At 38.7% G+C, this 20,160-nt stretch overlaps 2 protein-coding genes across 2 annotated transcripts in view; one reads left to right on the top strand and one right to left on the bottom strand.

Annotated features, from left to right (window-relative positions):
* Positions 1 to 20,160, top strand: part of Adsl (adenylosuccinate lyase) — a 521,028-nt gene that overhangs the window by 134,562 nt on the left and 366,306 nt on the right. The gene's annotated exons all lie outside the window — the stretch shown is intronic.
* Positions 486 to 20,080, bottom strand: LOC145978075 (uncharacterized). Its single transcript, XM_083110489.1, has 4 exons — positions 19,972 to 20,080; positions 17,548 to 17,672; positions 14,855 to 15,016; positions 486 to 1,480 (listed from the first exon to the last, which is right to left on the bottom strand). The coding sequence occupies exons 2-4, from the start codon at positions 17,647 to 17,649 to the stop codon at positions 1,271 to 1,273; spliced, it is 474 nt and encodes a 157-aa protein (XP_082966615.1). The 5' UTR covers positions 17,650 to 17,672; positions 19,972 to 20,080; the 3' UTR covers positions 486 to 1,270.

The following is a 20,160-nucleotide window of genomic DNA, read 5'->3' as shown; positions in this document are numbered from 1 at the left end:
AAACTCTAGCTTAATTCTCTTACAGTAGCATTCGGGGTGAAAATAAACTTTCTTTAACTTCCCTAGCAACGTCCGTTTCCATGGTGAACAACAAGCACGGCAAGCTCTAAGGAATTGCATGTCATTATACCCCCTAAACATTTAGTTGAAACAAGCACGATGTAGATATTTTCGTATTGAGTTTACCAATATATACGTAAGTAATTGTGTCTGGGCTGAAACTCCTTATATAGATGTCACCCTTGTTTGAGGCACCTTTTTGAACCAGGAGTTGATTCATCTGTGTGTTGTAGATCTGTGAGAAATATAATGTATATAGCTACACAATTCAGAATTGAAGGAAACAATGTGTGCTGCAAAAAATACCCTTATCAACGGTTGCTAAGGACGTGAAAAAAGGGCATTTTCACCCTTAAGGAAGGGCCGATTGAGCGATTTTTTAATTTTCTCGGCCTTTTGGGACGATTTCATGGGGGGTCGTAATCGGGCATTTTTCGCCTCCGGGGCTTCCTTCATGGAGAACATTTATGTCACTGAGTCAGTGAGTGAGTGGTGGGATTGGGGCTTTATATATATTGGATTTCAATAAGAAGATTGAGTTTTGTACGAATTTTTGGGTAATTTTTCAAAGATTTTAGGTCATTTTACAGGATTTTTGTTGTCATTTTAAAGATCATTTTTCAAAGATTGTGAGGTCATCAAAATTCGGGCCCTGTTATGAGAAACTATTTTTTTATTCTTCTAAACAAACTTTTTACAATGTGTAAAATGCAGATAACAAAAACATGACAATCGTGAAACAAAAGTAGTATTTTTTCAACCAGTCACGAGTATTGTTTATGTATTACGTTTGTCACTTACTAGAACATTGTTTGTGAAGAAGAATACAAAGTTCTGCTCACACTTCTACAACAATTGAAACTCGGGATAAGTCTATTGAATTTCTACATCGTCCATTGTTAAGCTCACGCTCGTCGCCATGTTGTCTACATTGTCTACACGTAGAGTGTAGGCAAACATGGACTTACAGCGATGGCCTTAAAGGTGTCTTCATTTGGTTATTGTGCCACTTGGACGCGGCCCGTGTAACAGCTGGAAACGCACCGCTTGCCGGCGAAATTGGATGCGTGTTCCCTCATCTATATCACCATGTAGACGGGTTAGACAGGCCGGGTTCGAGTGACACAATAACCAAATGAAGGCGCTGTTCTTGAGCAAGTGCCAGGTCGGGAACAGGGAGAAGCTTGCACGAATCGATTTGGACAGCGATTCACTTGAATTCGGACACGACTGTATCTTGTCTCCTCCCCATGAAGACCATGACGACGTCACCGATGAGGACGAATCCATTGATGATGGCCAGGGACCCGCAGGCCTGCAGCGTTTGCTGCGTGTTGGGGTAGTGTGGTGCGTCCACCCCTAGAAGCACCCCTCCGGATATGAAGAACAGCAAGCATCCCAGGATATTGTACACCAGTTCCTGAAATGAAAAAAGAAGGCTTCAGAACGGGCTTGCAGCACCGCGTGAATTTTGTGTTAATTTTTCTGTTGTATTTTTAGAATCAAAGTTCTACTTGGCTATATACAGAAAACCTTAAATATTTTACCCACACCATAAGTACGTGACCATGCTGCCACAGAAGGGAATCTTGAGATCCTTTGGGCAGAGATTAGGCGAAATGGGAATGCACGAGAATCTTGATACTTGTGATGAAACTAAGCTTGAAGGTTATTTCTGGCCCTCAATCATTTTCGGGGGCGTGTGGTCTGATGTGTGTCAACAAACTCAGTTGCGAAGTAGAAACTGAAGGGATCACATCGCTCTCCCGAAGCAACGTTGCCAAGCGTACTTCTGTTTTTGCTAGTTGTCTTCATATGACTGTGTGTCCGCCTTCATTCTGGCCTGTGGGTGGTCGTTCCGGAAGCTTCATCGTTCAGGACCGCGTGTGCAGTGTACCATTAACCCCCGCTGATTTCTGGTGATGACAATATCGTTGCCTGAGAATACTCTTTCTCGTTTTACGGTACATTTGGCAACATGTGGTGTATCTAACGCTCATTTGTTTCGTCCGGCGAACAACGTTCGGTACCTTGTGACTCGAAAATGCCCGATCTCAATCTAAGAAAATTCAACTGATCGCTGATTCGCTGTTTTCCAACCGCTAGTTGGAGTTGCGTTCAGTATAGCATATATATATATATATATATATATATATATATATAAATGGGAATATGTGGAGCAAGACCGCGCATAACTGTAGAGAATGCGATGAAAGAAGGAGATAAAGCGAGTGGGTGGAGCATAGCAGCGCGCGCTGTTGCAAACTTGTGGTAGCTGCAGTCGCGTTTTCCCCTCCATACACTCTCACGCGTTCATTGGGCGAGAGATTTGCTTTCTTTCGCGTGCTCCAGAGATTCCCGGGACAGTGTACATGGATTAGCGGTTGGTAGCAGAAAACGTCAGGGTACTACTTTCGTATTGGTGAGACACCTATAAATAATTTATTTCGCACTTTTTTACATTGCTAACGTACTATTCTGCATTGCGGAACATTTCTTTATGTGAAATAATGAATTTTTAACGAAAATAATGTATATTTCTTACATTAACGAGTACTTACTGCTCTTCCACACACAATATGGGGATAGCGTACCCGTTCATCGCACGTTGTGCCAGTGTTTTGTCGATTTGGAGTGTGCATGCAGTGCTGCAACCTTGTTCACCGAAAAATACCTACTTTCGTGCCCGGATTTGAAATTATGCTAATACCTCGCAAACCATTGACGTTAGCCCCACAAACCATTTCCCCGTTAGGTTAGGCAAGCATAGTTTAAGAAAATTAAAGAAAATTAAAAATACTCGACACGTCATCTTATAGCGAAAGCAGGACGTGGTTTGAAACGCTGACTACGGGGTTTACGTCATCTAACACATGGAATATTGTGCTCTCGTGCAGAAAGCAAATGGCGGCAGCAGCAATAGCGTGTCGGAGAGAGATTTTCGCAGAAAAACGCATGAATTCGCATTAAAATGGATTAAAAGTACATTCTCGAACTTCAACAACGTAAAAAGTAAGAAATCCGTCTCCGCTATACGAAAGTGTTACCAACGTTAGAACTCATAAAGGAAATGATATACAGTAAAACCTCTCAATAACGGACAGGCCTGGGGGAAAATAAATGTCCGTTATTTAAGAAGTGTCCGCTATTCAGAAAAAAGTGTAGGATGTTACACAATAGGATAAGCATATTACATTGATTGATTGACTTGCTTTATTTTACTTCGCTTTTTGTGCCACTTTTGGCTAATTTGCGAAGATGGGGATGAGTGATGATATGATTAAATTGATGAATGGACACTCGCAAACATCCATGCCCAGACCAGGATTCGAACCCAGGACCCCCGGCGTCGTAGCGCGATGTGTTAACCACTCCGCCACGGGGGCCGGCAATAAGCATATTACAGTACGTACTTTACGAACATAATATTTTTCCCCCCTGCATTCAAGGAACAAAATACTGTACTACATCGGTCAATTTAAATTTACTAAAGTATCCCTACACACATTACATATTTCAAAAAAGAAAATACGTACCAGAAGAGTGACACCCAATTCGCAAGATAACCACAAAGAATACTGTCTACTGTCTGCACTTTTAAAAAGAAATACGTTCGGTGTAACATGAAACAATATGCGCTAGTTCGAAATACTGACCATTGTTGTCGAATTCCAGGAATTGCGACCGTTTTCTTTCAGGCTGTGCGTTATTAAGAAGTTGTATTTGCGTTGGGGAGGTAGTTTTCAGCAGTGGCGTACGCAAGGGGGGGGTTACCGGGTTTAAACCCCCCCCCCCCTTGAGCTTTTGAAATATTATGGAAAATGCTGTAAAAAAATTAAAAATGGCTAATTTGTCACAGTCAAAGATCTGCGACAGTAATAATAATAATAATAATAATAATAATAATTTGAATTATTATTTCCATGCAGCATGTAGAAAAGCACAACATTCCAAACACAATCTAAGGGGCCGCAAAGTTCAATTTTGCATTTTTTTTTGCAAAAACTCGCGCAGTGACTTTCGCGAGAATTGTGAAAATTCCTTGCTTCGTCCTTATTGGAAACGTTCTTCCCGGTACTGATTTCACATCCCCTTGTGAACTCTCAAGTGATGCTGAGTCTATATCCACATCATTAAATAATGTTGAACAAGTGCTTTGTGAATCACCTAGAAGTGATAAATGTGTTGGAATGTCTATAAACTTACTTTTCAACGAAAACATAGACTCAGTGGAATTTAGCAACATGTATTCTCGTGCTTCATCATCCTGGTCGAGTTCCATATGTAAAGATAATGTAAATTCCCCCGTGCATATAGCACTGTGCCATGAAGGCACACGTAGTGGTGTGGTGGGCCCCAAAGATTCTCGATCTCGAACTATTTTGCAGGTGATGTGATCAGCACCATGCTCCGGCAGCCTTCATCCCGCAGGGTTTTTCTCTCAGGTACCCATTGCTATGAGGCTGGGTGCGGAGACAAGGATGGATAAATTCCAACCAATTCCGGGAATCGAACCCGGATCTCCCACGAGGTTGTCAGGCTAGACCACCGCGGCTCCTTGAATGAGTTTTATATTTTGATTATTTCAATAAATTTAATATATTTGCTTGTTTTTATGGATTTTCTTCACACTTAAAATGTCTCACTTATCATATACAAATAACCGTTGACTAGGGAATTATTTTGTAACAAAGAAACAAAATAAATGTAATTTTGTTCTATTTCTTTCATAAATAGTAGCTGCATTAGTAGTAATTATTAGTAGTAATTAAACTAATTAGTTAATTAATTATAAGAATTATTAATTAATTTATTATTATTATTAATTAAAGTATAATAAAACAATGGTAATGTGAATTTGTAGAAAGTTTTCGAAATAACACCCCCCTTGATGAAATCCTGCGTACGCTACTGGTTTTCAGTGTCCGCGTCCGTTATTAACCCTATCAGGACCAAGGTGTGGCATAAAGTACCACTTTTGAATTTTTTGTGTTGGTAATCGAAACTGCCTTGAGCAATTGAATTAAAAATCCTGTTTATTGTCAATTCAGATGTGTATTTTCATATTTGCTAAAATTCAAGAGAAAATTTTATCCATTTTAATTTTTAAACTCAAGTTGATTGAGGCACATGTAGCAGATGGAGCAAAGAACATTGAGGGATTGAATGCAAATACAGGTACGGAAATGGAAAACTTTCTTCAAAGGAAAATTTGGTCAACGGTTGACAATCCCATAGATATATCTACTTATGCAACTGCTTCGAGAAAAGGAAATAGGTGTTACATTTGCATTTCCAATGGAGAAAGAAGAAACAAACTCTCACGAACTACAATTTCATGCAATGACTGTGGTAAATGTGTCTGTGGAAGACACTGCATGAAAGTTCAGATCTGTGACAACTGTGTAATTTCTAATAATAGTGAGTAATTCTGAGGAACTGTAATTTACTGACAATGTAGAGCTGAAATGTGTCATAATGTTATAATGTTTATTCTATTATTGTTAATAATAAATATGCAGATGTACATTTCCAAATAAAAAATACTTAACATACATTAAAAATATACAAACTATGACTTATATTAAACAAAACATACTAGTAGTGCAAAATAACTAACAAATGTAGCGGAATAGTAAAGTGGCACAAAATGCCACCCTTAGTCCAGCATGTAACAGATCAAACCTTGGTCCTGCTAGGGTTAAGAATGTCCGTTATTGAGAAATAATATTGCCATTAAACCCTCAATATGCTGACCAAGGCAGAAAATTTATTTCATTTTAAAACATAAACTAAACGTAACGTTTCAACCTTCTGGCAAGGTCTTCTTCAGACTCTGTACCCTACCCAGTACAAATGAAGAAGACCTTGCTAGAAGGTTGAAACGTTTTATGCTTTAAAATAAAATGAATTTTCTGCCTTGGTCAGCATATTGAGTTTTTCATATCATGGAAACAAGGCTTAATGGTGTTATAATTAAACCCTATGTATTTCTGCCTGGAAATTTAAAAATGCCTTTAATTTAGAGGTGTCCGCTATACAGAGGTGTTCGTTAGGAGAAGTTTATAAACGATATTTTTATCTGTAACTGCTAACAAAGATCAATCACTTTAGATTACACGGTTTTGCCATGTCATTTCCTGAAATGATCTAGCATTCTTAATGATCACATCATGATTATTATAAATTGTAGAGGCCAAGGTCAGAGTGAAGGAACGTTTTGGAAATAGAAGCAACAGTGCTCATAAGTTCTTGTGTACCATTTAAACATTTCTTCCTAAAACTTTCTAAATACATTTAATTTGATTGACTGATGAAATGAACAAGTTTTCGGAAGAATAGCATGTAAGGAGCTCTCACACTGAAGGACTAAAGTACAACGAACCTATGTGAATGCATTCATTTGCTTTCTGTATTTAAAAACTGATCAGCACGGAAAGGATTTATATGTAGTAAAAATGTGCTAAATATGTAAATATATATTGTTATTTTCTTCAAAATATGGAGTTATATAAGTAGTGTATATTGGTTGTTTCTACGCCACACTTTGTAGGTATGCATTTGTAGCCTCTTTTTTTTTATCAATTGAATATCAGTTTTTGACATATTTTGACAATTTTTTGTCGATGTTTTAGCGTTTAGCGATGTTTTAGTAAAATTTCCCTTTTTTCCCACTCACACTTTGTAGGTATGCATTTGTAGCCTCTTTTTTTTATCAATTGAATACCAGTTTTTGACATATTTTGACAATTTTTTGTCGATGTTTTAGCGTTTAGCGATGTTTTTTGTAAAATTTCCCTTTTTTCCCACTCACCTATTCATTTTTTTTATTACGTGCTAAACTACACGAGAGCCTCTACGTGCTTTGGCCTACTTTAGAGTAGTGGTATTGGACCGGTTCTGCAACCGAAAGTGAGGCTCGGTGAGGCTCGCCTTAATGGTTTTCTCTTGTAAGGCATAAGCCTCATTTTCTCGCAGTGTTGCCAACACCTACCTACACCCCTTCTTCTTCTTACTTGGCAAGGGCTTAGCCAATGTATATACTGGCGTAACATACACACACTGGGCAAGGAGAGCCGGCAATAAACACACATGCCGTAAAAGAGAGAGAGATGGATGGATGGCAACACAGAAAAGCCGGTACGAGAAAATACACTTTCTCATCCTTGAAGTACGAATGCACCTTATCGTAATTTTTTTCTAAGTCCCGACCAATGTTTATATATCGTGACCTTTGTAAACCTCTCGGGAACGATGTGATATTTCTGCCACACACACATGCGCGTGTGTGCCTCTCATTATTTCTGTATTGTGACGCAAGCAAACAAACAAAATAATAATAATTGTTTTTTTTTTAGGATTCCTGGCCCCTATAACCCCGCCAGGGTGCGTGGTGCCCAACCAAAAAAATTAAGGTTCTAACGGCTGCGGTTATAGATAACCACACCTCTGTAGAGTTTCACGTGTTGTTTTTTTCCTCAAAGGTCCTATGAGACACCTCTGTTTGTCAAAAATTCGAGATATTTGCAATTTAACGCTGTGGACTTGGAAAATTTTCGATTCATGAAAGAAATTGGTTCCATGACGACCTATGTTTATTTTGGTATGGGAGGACAGAGGACACCGAGACTCTACCAACGCACTAAACCCGACCTTTCTACGACTATTCGTTCAAAAGTTACGAGTGATCAAAGTTTTGGGGTGGGTGGGTTAACTTCTTACCCCTTGACCCCAGGACCACCAAAACTTGGTACACGTATTCTACACCTCCAAAATCGACAGGGTGGGTATCTGACGATACCGTATGGGGGTGTTTTTCGATATATTTTTTCGATAACTCTTATCATTTTCGAGATATTTGTAATTTAAGATTTTTTTAACGCTGTGGACTTAGAAAATTTTCGATTGATGAAAAAAATTGGTTCCATGACGACCTATGTTCATTTTGGTATGGGAGGACAGAGGACACCGAGACTCGACCGACACACTAAACCCGACAGGTGGGATGCTTCGTTTTTGGCGCAGCTCTTTGACCTACTTTTGAAATGACTTACGACATTTTCCTATAAGGCTGTCTCCCCTTACGATGTTTTCCTGTAAGGCAGAGATCGTCTGTCAATGAGCCCTCAGTGTAATCTACTACGACCTAATACTAACTTTTTCTTTTTACGTTTCGCAGCTGTTTTATTGTAGTGACGAACTAAAAGAGCGGAGAAAAGGCTCTGAAAGGTGAGTGTAAAAAAAAACGCACTTTCAAGTATTTGCAGTTCGATTTGTCTTTATTCTGAGCAAGATCTATTTATATATTTTTTAAATTTTTTTTAGTTCCTTAGATATGAAACGAGGAGACAGAGAAAAGTAACACGAATTAAGCCTTCTTTTCATTTCCTCTTTAATATCATTTTCATTTGTTAGTATTACTCCCAAGTATTTTGGATTTGGAAAAACTGGTTCAAACAAGTTGTTATCACTTGGTTTCGGCCTGTAAGCAAATATCTTTAGATTTCACATTGCTAACTTCTAAAACCTATCTCTCTTTAGCTGCTTTGAAAAAAAATATTTTAGCATTATTCTTAATTTGTATTTACATCATTCCCCAGTAAGTCTACATCATCTGCATATGCTAAAACTACTTCGTTAGTTTCTTTTAGCTTCCTAGAAGCATATTCCAAGGCAAAATTAAAAGAGCAATGGAGATAATGCATCTTCTTTTTTTTTTTAATCCATCATGAATTGTACATTTGTCAGACATATTAACAAGTTTCTTCTCGACTAATTTATCTCTTTGGAATCTTTAACTTCAATCAAATTAGGTTCTGCTGTGCGTACTTAATTTATTTCTGATTTATCTCCTACATGAACATTTAAAACGCCATTAAAGTAGTTCTTCCATCTATTTAAAATAGTCAGTCATTTTTTTATCAAGTTTACTTTAGGTTGCCACCCCTCTGTCAATTCATTTGCACCTCTGATACTTTTTTTTTCAATTTCGTTAATTTTACTTTTCAAGTAATCTTCTAAACTTGCTGTTCTTTAACCGCCTAAGTCTATTTCTATTAGTGCCTCCCCGATGGCGCAGTGGTAGCGTCGTCGCCTTGTAATCAAGGTATCCCCGGGTTCGATCGCTGGTGGAGGCATGTAGTGGTTGGGATCCCACTTTAAACTACAGGTCCAGGCCCGATTAGCCTTACTGTGCATAAAGTGGACTTAAATCAATCAATCTATTTCTATTAGGTTATGCGAACCATGGCTTACTTTTTCTTGATTTATACTTTATTTAACTGCTGATTCTATTGCATTACGTACGTGTTCCCAATTCTTATTTACGTCTGTTTCATTTAAATCCTGCAAAATTAAAAAAAAATGTTCAATTGTATAGGTTGAAGTTCATTATATGGAAATAAATTTCATTTTTTTAAAATTCATTTTTTGCCAGGGATTGTATTTTTTTATTGTGGCATGTGCTTTCATAACTAACTAACTAACTCTCTAGCCTTCTCAAACCCAAAGGTTCATGGTTGCATCAACACAGGCCTTCCATCCGTTCCCTATCTTGAGAAAAATCTATATACTTTTTTCCATCTCTACCAAAATTTCCGTTAGGTCCATCCCAAATATTGTCCTTCCATCTTCGTTTTAATTTTCCTACAGGTCTCTTACCATCAGGTCTCCCAACAAGAATCCTGTAAACTCCTTTTTCCTCTCCCATTCATGCCACATGACCTGTCCACCTAAGTCTTCTTGATTTAATTAATCTAATAATATCTGGACATGAATATAAATTATGTAGTTCTAAATTATGTAACCTTCTCCACTCACCTATCTTCTCACCCCTTTTAGATCCAAATATTTTCCTAACAATCTTATTTTCAAATACTCTCAATTTATGTTCCTCTTTCAATATGACAGACCAAGTTTCACATCCATATAATACTACAGGCAAAATTACTGTTTTTTATATTTTAACTATAAGTTTCTTAGAGAGAAGTAACATACATTTCCTAAATTATTAAGCCTACTTTTTTATTTTATATCCTCTTTAATATAATTTTCATTCGTTAATATTACTCCTAACTATTTGAATTTTTTAAACTGGTTCAAATAAGTTATCATGTGCTAACCACTGAAACGGAAATCAACAGCGTTGAGGCAGGGGTCCCAGGTTCAAATCCTGGCCTGGGCATGGGTGTTATTTGTGGTGTCCCTTCATTAATTTCATCATCATCACATACTCATCTTCGCGTTTAGCCAAAAGTGGCGGAAAAAAAGTAAAATAAACTAAATCAATTAATTGGTGCTAACCACTACGTCACGAGGTCGACTGGTACAGAAAGGCTAATCGGGACTACAATTTAAAGTAGGATCCGAACAACTAAGTGCCTCCACCGGGTATCGAACCCAGGACCCCTTGATTACAAGGCAATCGGGGATGCCCTCTCATGCACGGTGTTGAATCATGGACAATAAAGGCATCAGACCAAAAAATCGGTGCCTTCGAAAAGGTGGTGCTGGTTGCGAATGCTACGAATCTATTAGACGTTTGAAAGAACTGACGAACGATTTGAAATGAATTGTGTATTCAAGAAAGGTTCTAGACAGTTTGCTGTCATCAGATTTTACAATACTTTGAGCATGTAGCACGTCGTTTTGAAACTGGTCCTGGGAATCCATTCTCCAAGGAATAGAAGAAGAATAAATATCCAGAGGTTATTTACCAATTAGATGGATGGATGAAATTGAACATTTTATATGGACTCACATTTCCTTACGAGATGCATACAGAAATTTAATTTTGAGAAATAAAGAGGACGAATTGAACGTAATTTAGTTGTACAGAATGTTTACGAGAGATTGAGTATCTATATATTTCCGCAGATGCAACGACAATCTGGATACAGCAATCCGCGACCATTATTAAGAGCTGTTGTTGGATGACTTAATAATCACATCACCGCAGAAACAGATGGAACTGGTGAATAAAAAAAGCAGTTGTTTTGATGCAGCCATATCACTGCAAGAATCCTATATCCTTTCTTCCGCGTTACAGCATTATTGCTTCTAAGAGTAGAACTTCATTCACAGCCGCATATGAAGGCCATCATCGCAGAAACGCCTCACGATATACAAACATGGACGGCACATGTTTTTAGAAAGTTACATTACTGGAGCATGCATACTTGAAAGTACGTTTTTTTTTACACTCACCTTTCAGAGCCTTTTCTCCGCTCTTTTAGTTCGTCACTACAATAAAACAGCTGCGAAACGTAAAAAGAAAAAGTTAGTATTAGGTCGTAGTAGATTACACTGAGGGCTCATTGACAGACGATCTCTGCCTTACAGGAAAACATCGTAAGGGGAGACAGCCTTATAGGAAAATGTCGTAAGTCATTTCAAAAGTAGGTCAAAGAGCTGCGCCAAAAACGAAGCATCCCACCTGTCGGGTTTAGTGTGTCGGTCGAGTCTCGGTGTCCTCTGTCCTCCCATACCAAAATGAACATAGGTCGTCATGGAACCAATTTTTTTCATCAATCGAAAATTTTCGAAGTCCACAGCGTTAAAAAAATCTTAAATTACAAATATCTCGAAAATGATAAGAGTTATCGAAAAAATATATCGAAAAACACCCCCATACGGTATCGTTAGATACCCACCCTGTCGATTTTGGAGGTGTAGAATACGTGTACCAAGTTTTGGTGGTCCTGGGGTCAAGGGGTAAGAAGTTAACCCACCCACCCCAAAACTTTGATCACTCGTAACTTTTGAACGAATAGTCGTAGAAAGGTCGGGTTTAGTGCGTTGGTAGAGTCTCGGTGTCCTCTGTCCTCCCATACCAAAATAAACATAGGTCGTCATGGAACCAATTTCTTTCATGAATCGAAAATTTTCCAAGTCCACAGCGTTAAATTGCAAATATCTCGAATTTTTGACAAACAGAGGTGTCTCATAGGACCTTTGAGAAAAAAAAACAACACGTGAAACTCTACAGAGGTGTGGTTATCTATAACCGCAGCCGTTAGAACCTTTATTTTTTTGGTTGGGCACCACGCACCCTGGCGGGGTTATAGGGGCCAGGAATCCTAAAAAAAAACAATTACTATTATTTTGTTTGTTTGCTTGCGTCACAATACAGAAATAATGAGAGGCACACACGCGCATGTGTGTGTGGCAGAAATATCACATCGTTCCCGAGAGGTTTACAAAGGTCACGATTAGTGTTGCCCACGGGACGAGACGGGACAGGCTTTTAAAAATTCGAGACGAGACGAGATTGATCATGTGTCCCTTTGACAAACGAATATTTTCGAGACAAGACAGCATTTCACAGCATTTCCACGAGACGAGACAGGCCAAAGTCTCGTCTCGTGGGCAACACTAGTCACGATATATAAACATTAGTCGGGACTTAGAAAAAAAATTACGATAGGGTGCATTCGTACTTCAAGGATGAGAAAGTGTATTTTCTCGTACCGGCTTTTCTGCGCTGTGAAACATCGTCAGCGCAATAAATGAGGCACAGAAGAGGGAGGACATCGCTCACCACTGTTGCCAGCTATAGGTCTTTTAAATCTCTCTCTCTTCATCTTACAGCAACGTTGGCATCTCTCTCTTTTTTTTTTTTAGTTGTAGGTGGTTTGCCAACACTCTCTAGTTAATAATGCTACATATTATACACACACACGCACACATATACTGTGTTGCCATCCATCCATCCATCTCTCTCTCTTTTACGGCAGTGTGTGTTTATTGCCGGCTCTCCTTACCCAGTGTGTGTATGTTACGCCAGTATATACATTGGCTAAGCCCTTGCCAAGTAAGAAGAAGAAGGGGTGTAGGTAGGTGTTGGCAACACTGCGAGAAAATGAGGCTTATGCCTTACAAGAGAAAACCATTAAGGCGAGCCTCACCGAGCCTCACTTTCGGTGGCAGAACCGGTCCAATACCACTACTCTAAAGTAGGCCAAAGCACGTAGAGGCTCTCGTGTAGTTTAGCACGTAATAAAAAAAAATGAATAGGTGAGTGGGAAAAAAGGGAAATTTTACTAAAACATCGCTAAACGCTAAAACATCGACAAAAAATTGTCAAAATATGTCAAAAACTGATATTCAATTGATAAAAAAAAAGAGGCTACAAATGCATACCTACAAAGTGTGGCGTAGAAACAACCAATATACACTACTTATATATGGACTTAAAATTGTAAAATTTTATCTTTTTAATAATATAAGGCTACTCGAGGTACATAAAGTACAGTCTCCGCATTGTAACTATTACCGTGACTGTCGTGAAGAGGAACCAGAAGCGGTGTGCCAAAATTGTTGCTTCCGGGCGCTCAACTACGTTGCCAAAGTATTGCTTGAGCCTTCATTCACTATTGTTGACAACAATTGTAAATAGACAATAATTTTAAGTGGTTTACAATAGCAAAATCAAACAGTTGAAAGGTGTAAAATTGAGAAGAAGAAGAAGAAAGAAAACCGTTATTTACGGATGAAAGAAAACTTGTAGTTAACGCAAATGGAAGGTATAAAAAAAGTTGGTTAACGTTGGACTTTGTCAGTTATTCACAAGAATATCATCCAACTCTTTCGCTCACAGGGGGGCATGTAATTATTACGCCAATATGGAGCATATCAGTGTGCGCCATATACTGAAGTGGCACGTATTCCAACGTAGGTGCTTATTTAGTACGTTTTATGTGTAAAATGTTTCTGAATTTGAATTATGTGTTTATTTTTTACGTTAAGGCCAGCAACCTAACTACACTAAATGAGCGTTGCAAGTGTTAGATAGGTCTACAATCTGACTTGGGCGCCGCGGATAGATCTTGAAACGCTAAGTGCGCCGTCAAACGAAAGAGTTTGGGAACCCTTGGAGTATATGTTGAGAGATGTTCTGAAATATGGAAATAATATGTAAAAGTTACTAAAATATGTAAAATATGAACCAAAACCTAATACAGGGCGAGGCAGTAAAACGGGAAGATTTAAAAATTTCACAAAAAATAGAGCAAATATTATTTATTTTATGAACACGAATGTACTGTACATGAGTGGAAATTACTAGTGTACCTGAAAAATGTTCATTTTTTTTAATATGGTGTCAGTAAGATTGTTGGAGTCTCAGAGTAAATCCGCCCATGACATTGCGTAGCATCTCCAACGGAACGTTGTGGATCTTTTGCCGAATTCGCTGCTTCAAATCATCCCTGGTTCTTCGAGGGTTGTCCTTGAATACTTTGGATTTGAGGTAACTCCAAAGAAAAAAGCCAGGAGTTGGCAAGTTGGGTGAACGGGCAGGCCACGGAATATCGCCGAATCTGCTGATGACACCACCAGGATATGCGAGTCTAAGCACATCCATAGACACTCTGGCAGTATGGCTAGCTGCACCATCTAGCTGGAAGAGTGTTTCTTTTAGTCATCGAGGGCAGGCAGGAAAGATGTGTGTAAAACCAAGGACGCCATCTTACTGACACCATATTCAAAAAATGAAAAATTTTCAGGTACACTAGTAATTTCCACTCATGTACAGTACATTCCTGTTAAAAAATAACTAATATTTGCTCTTTCTATTTTTTGTGATTTTTTTAAATCTTCCCGTTCGACTGCCTCACCCTGTATAATGACAGATATGGAAAATAAAAACTGAATTGTTTTAGTCTACATGCCATGATACAAAATATAACCGATTTCAGCTTTATTCATAAATATGTTCCCTTCTGATCAGCATGCACATATCGTTCTACTACGGTATGTGAGCTCCCTTATAGAGATGAGAACTTGATTAGCTCACCACGACCATTGGCACAGGGTCCTTGGTTCCTATCCCAATGATGAGTCCCACGGGAATGATGAGGTACGCCACAAACGTTGTGGAGGCGACTCCTTCTGTCGCGTGGATTGGACTGTACTTGTCCGTGACTGCGTGGAGCATCAGGCATATTGCTGCCAGTGTCTGAAATGGAATGAGAAATATTGCTGCCATTATTTATTTATCACTAGCTGATTACACTGTGTTGCCCGGGTATTTATTTATCCCAATCTTGTATTAGACAGGAAAATAATGAATTCTAACTATAGTGTAAAATGTGATCGTGAATGTCAGCAATTCGCTTAGCGACTCCGAAAACTATGGATTCGACACTAATCTAGGTCATTTGTGGCATTTTATTTTTCACTCCCTCTCACCCCCCATGCCGATAGGTGATGAACTTGGAGTTGAACCGCATTGGGAGTGTCACGAAAACTATGGATTCCATTCGCAACACAGCCTGAATGTTAGACAACCCGAGTAACACTATCGTGTTGCGGATTGTATAGAGTGACGGATGTCTGTCTGTGCGGAATTACCCCCCCCCCACACACACACACAGTATTTATTTCCAAGTTGCAAGCGATACGTGTACCAAGTTTGGTTGAAATTGCTTCAGGCGTTCGAGAGTTATGCCGGAACAAACAAATATACACACCCACACCCACTTTTATATATGTAGCTATATCCTCCACTGACAGAAGGCCTACATAATAATAATGAATAGTAATTACAAAATTATAATACAACTACAATACATATCATATGTAATCCAGTAGCGGCTCGTGCCTAAAATAACAGGTGAAGAAGTACATTTATAGGCAATGAAAAAACAAATAGTAAGTTGAACTGAATCATGCTTGACTCACCTACGTTTTGTATATCAAATCGATCCTTCTACAGGGTGGCTCAATAAGTCACTTAACACCCCCAGTACAAGGCCACTGCGGCATGGGACGTGAAAATGGCGATGACCAATCGTTATCAGGCCAAGGGGGAACCACATTGACGTCACCCGCATGGTCGGCAGCCATCTTGATGTCCGCCATCTTGAATTCAACTTCAGAAATTTAAATGGGAAGGGGGTCGTGCGACATATCAAAATGGGCTAGAATTTCACCAGGAAAACAACTGTGACATTTGTTTTCACCTAACTTTAATTGTTGCAGAGTTAACAATACCACAAAGTTATGGCTCAATAAGCCACTTAACACCCCCAGTACAAAGCCACTGCGGCATGGAACGTGAAAATGGCGATGACCAATCGTTATCAGGCCAAGGGGGAACCACATTGACGTCATCCGCATGGTCGGCAGCCATCTTGATGTCCGCCATCTTGAATTCAACTTCAGAAATTTAAATGGGAAGGGGGTCGTGCGACATATCAAAATGGGCTAGAATTTCACCAGGAAAACAACTGTGACATTTGTTTTCACCTAACTTTAATTGTTGCCGAGTTAACAATACCACAAAGTTATGGCTCAATAAGTCACTTAACACCCCCAGTACAAGGCCACTGCGGCATGGAACGTGAAAATGGCGATGATCAATCGTTATCAGGCCAAGGGGGAACCACATTGACGTCACCCGCATGGTCGGCAGCCATCTTGATGTCCGCCATCTTGAATTCAACTTCAGAAATTTAAATGGGAAGGGGGTCGTGCGACATATCAAAATGGGCTAGAATTTCACCAGGAAAACAACTGTGACATTTGATTTCACCTAACTTTAATTGTTGCAGAGTTAACAATACCACAAAGTTATGGCTCAATAAGCCACTTAACACCCCCAGTACAAGGCCACTGCGGCATGGAACGTGAAAATGGCGATGACCAATCGTTATCAGGCCAAGGGGGAACCACATTGACGTCACCCGTATGGTCGGCAGCCATCTTGAATTCAACTTCAGAAATTTCAATGGTAAGGGGGTCGTGCGACATATCAAAATGGGCTAGAATTTCACCAGGAAAACAACTGTATATTTCAGGGCTGCAAATCAACATTTAAAAGCCTACTATTTTCTTGAAGGGCATCTGCTATGGTATTCCTATTGTTTTTTTTGGTGTTTTTTTTTCAAAAACTTTGAATTGTAACTTACATTTTAAATAAATTCAATTCTGGTCCAGGAGAGAGAATCAGCAAGCGTGGTTCTGGACATTAAAGAACCTTTTTTATCTGTAAAGTATTTCAATTCGATCCAGGAACCTTTTTTCAGGATCAATTTAAATACGGTCCAGGGACCTTTTTTCAATGAAACAATACTCAACTTGGACCGAATTTAAATTGTGCGAGAAAAATGTTCCGGTCCTGCAGCGAAACCCAAGAGAACCCATTAGAATTTATGGGTTACTGGACCTTTAACAACCCTGCTTTGAAATAAACAGTAAAGAACTAACCTATCTATAAATTAATCAAATCTCTTAAGTCTATTACTAAATCAATTAGTCTCTTTTACAGACGTCTGGTTAGTCTCGACAACGTCTAGGTAAGTGTGGAAGTTCTTGGTCTTGAATTTTGAGTCTAAACCGAGATCTGCTTCACCTCTGTACCATCCTCGTATATTTAAGTGTAAGATTTGATAAATACATGCAAGTAGAATTTTGTTCCCCATTGATTGGAGAATCGGGACCCGATGATCCTACATTTGCAAAATAGTCTTAAGAGAAGTGACTTACCACTTCAATGATCTTGGGTATAACCTCAGTCCTCGTGCACACTTTGCAGGTGACCTTGGGAACAACAGGCGTTGGTCCTGGTTCCGCTGGGACGTCTGCCATTTCGGTTATCTGCTGCTGTGGACCTGGAAATGAAAACAAATTGTCGTAAGAAAGAAATCCATTATGAACGTCTGACGCAGCCAACAATCCCATGGAGTCCATTAGTGGTGACGTCACAAGCATACGACGAGCTGGAACTGAGTCTACACAAGGAGAGAACGTGTTGTTCTTACATCCAATTCAATGCTATTTTCATTCGGAAGGGGTAGCTTTAATTATTGCGACAGCAGTTATGAAACAAAATTATGATGCGTATCGTACATCAGTGTAAAGATGAGATTTCGGAGAATACGACTATATATATCACACATGTCTTACAGAGAATAAGGTAAAGAATAACCGGAGTAAGAAAACATTCCAGTTCCGAGCACAGCCGAAGCCGACCCGAACCTCACCCGATCTCAAGTCGACCACGCTGCCGCTGTGGATGATGGGAAAACAGCAGCCTCAGGCGATTGAACCGACGACGCCCATTCGCTCAGATTTCTTTTGGAGCATTCGCTATACTCAATTTCCTACTCCATTTATTCTTTACATTTCCATCTGTAAGGTGTATGTTATATATAGACATATTATCCGAAATCTCATGTTTACATTGATGTACGATGCACATCAGAATTTTGTTTCTTAACTGCTGTCACAATAATTAAAGCTACCCCTTCCGAACGAAAATAGCATTGAAATGGATAGGAAGAAAAGCACGTGTTTATTTGTTTAGACTCAGTCCCAGCGCGTTGTCTGCTGTGACGTCACACTATTGGACTCCACTCACGACAAGAGGCGGAGATGGGAACGGAACAGAAAAGCCGTAAATGACGTCATTTAGGGATAGCCACACGCTCAAGACTTTATAAAAAGCTGCTCTTCATTGTTCATTCTCTTTTTCTCACAAGTAAAAAAATGCAGTAAGCTGTGGCCGTCCGTTACGAATTAGCAGGGGTCCCGGGTTCGAATCCCGGCCCGGGCATAGATGTTATTTGTATGTTCTGTCATCAAATGCATATCACTCTTTGCGATTAGCCAAAACTGGTAGAAAAGCGACCTAAATTTTAAAAAATCAATCAATCAACAATGTGTTTGAAAATCCTAACTTTCATTGTTTATAACTAGACCCCCGAATTTTTATGTAATATGAAAGTACAAAATATGTACATAAATATGTAACAACAATAAATAAAATATGTACATAAATATGTATTATAAAAAGAAAATATAGCTAGATATGTAGTATCAAAGAATAGGTATGTAATTATTTTTAATAATCGAGTATCCAGCAATTTCAAGAATTCTGCCAGATAATTATTTTATTTGAACATATTCAACATAATTTTCAGGACATAAGTTGTTCAAATTAAAATTTGTATCAAATTTATAAACTCAAAATAGCACAGCAAAGTGTACATATTTAATAAACCAATTTTATCAACTATGAATTACTTTTCACATCCCAAATAATTGTAGAATATGTAAGAGAGCTCTTTCTAACTTTCGAATCAAATTGTAAAAATGAAGCGTCTACAGAAAGAACAATCCAATTAAAACCCATAGCTACTTTTGTATTTTTTTTGTACATGGGAACATATTGTGTAACTCGCTACGTACAGGAAAGTAGCTTTCTTGTCCACCGATGCCAAGTTCCCAGGTGCTTTGCCTAAACGTAAAAGGGAAACGAAAATATGTAACCAGAAGGGAAGGGGGGGGGGGGAGAAACTCAAGAATCTTTCGATATTTAGCAGTTCCCGGTTTTCTTTTTCTTTCTTGAGCCTGTGTTTCGACTTGGCAGTCAATTTTAGGTGACCATTAGCACTATACAATCTCGTTGATTAGAAAATATGACATCACATGAGCTACAAATTTTCTCATGTTTCAGAGATCGAGAATATAGGATAGAGATAGGAAAAAAGAAGGAAATATGTTGTTTTATGTAAAGTAAATTAGCAAATATGTAAAATATGTAATATCCTTGCAAATATGTGAAAATATGTAACATAAAACTAATAGAAAATCATGTCATGTATATAATTCGTTGACATTTTCCTGTTCAAGGTATGTACGAGTATCTAGAAAGGGAAATTGTAATTACGTGCAAATCCGGACTCTACTTGTCAATTGAGCAATTGGAGAGAGATTCCCTCATTGGTTGAGATATTGAGTAATGATTTGGTTGGCAGTTCATTACATGCATAAAATTCGAGACATTAATAAAGTCGGTGATTTTTTTCGGAATGCGGCAGCAGCACATGTGTCCGCTGGTATAGTTACACGCATTTTAACATACTTTAGGAAATCGTGCACAGAACTAATAAGAATTATGAAACTCACCTGGAAGGAAGTGGATAACTATATTGTCACGTGTTGATTGTTCATATAGACCTGCAAATCAGCTCTTCTCTCCCCCTGCAGCTTTTTTCTTGGATCGAGCCGATTGTAAGTGGACCAGATAGAAAAAAAAATATTTGTAAATGCTTTCGATAAACATTGATACGGTTTCTGATAAGATTAGATGTGAGT

This window comes from Lepisma saccharinum, chromosome 24 (assembly GCF_977018435.1).
Source record: "Lepisma saccharinum chromosome 24, izLepSacc3.1, whole genome shotgun sequence".
NCBI lineage: Eukaryota > Metazoa > Arthropoda > Insecta > Zygentoma > Lepismatidae > Lepisma > Lepisma saccharinum.
The sequence above is the reverse complement of the archived record's forward strand: the minus strand, read 5'-3'. Positions and strand labels throughout refer to the sequence as shown.

Bases quoted from the DNA above. Each gene is read 5' to 3' on its own strand.
- LOC145978075 (XM_083110489.1), bottom strand. From the start codon at position 17,649: ATGGCAGACGTCCCAGCGGAACCAGGACCAACGCCTGTTGTTCCCAAG. The intron at 15,017-17,547 runs GTAAGTCACTTC...ATTCCATTTCAG, and splicing joins TACCCAAGATCATTGAAGTG to ACACTGGCAGCAATATGCCT. The intron at 1,481-14,854 runs GTGAGCTAATCA...TTTTCATTTCAG, and splicing joins ACCCTGTGCCAATGGTCGTG to GAACTGGTGTACAATATCCT.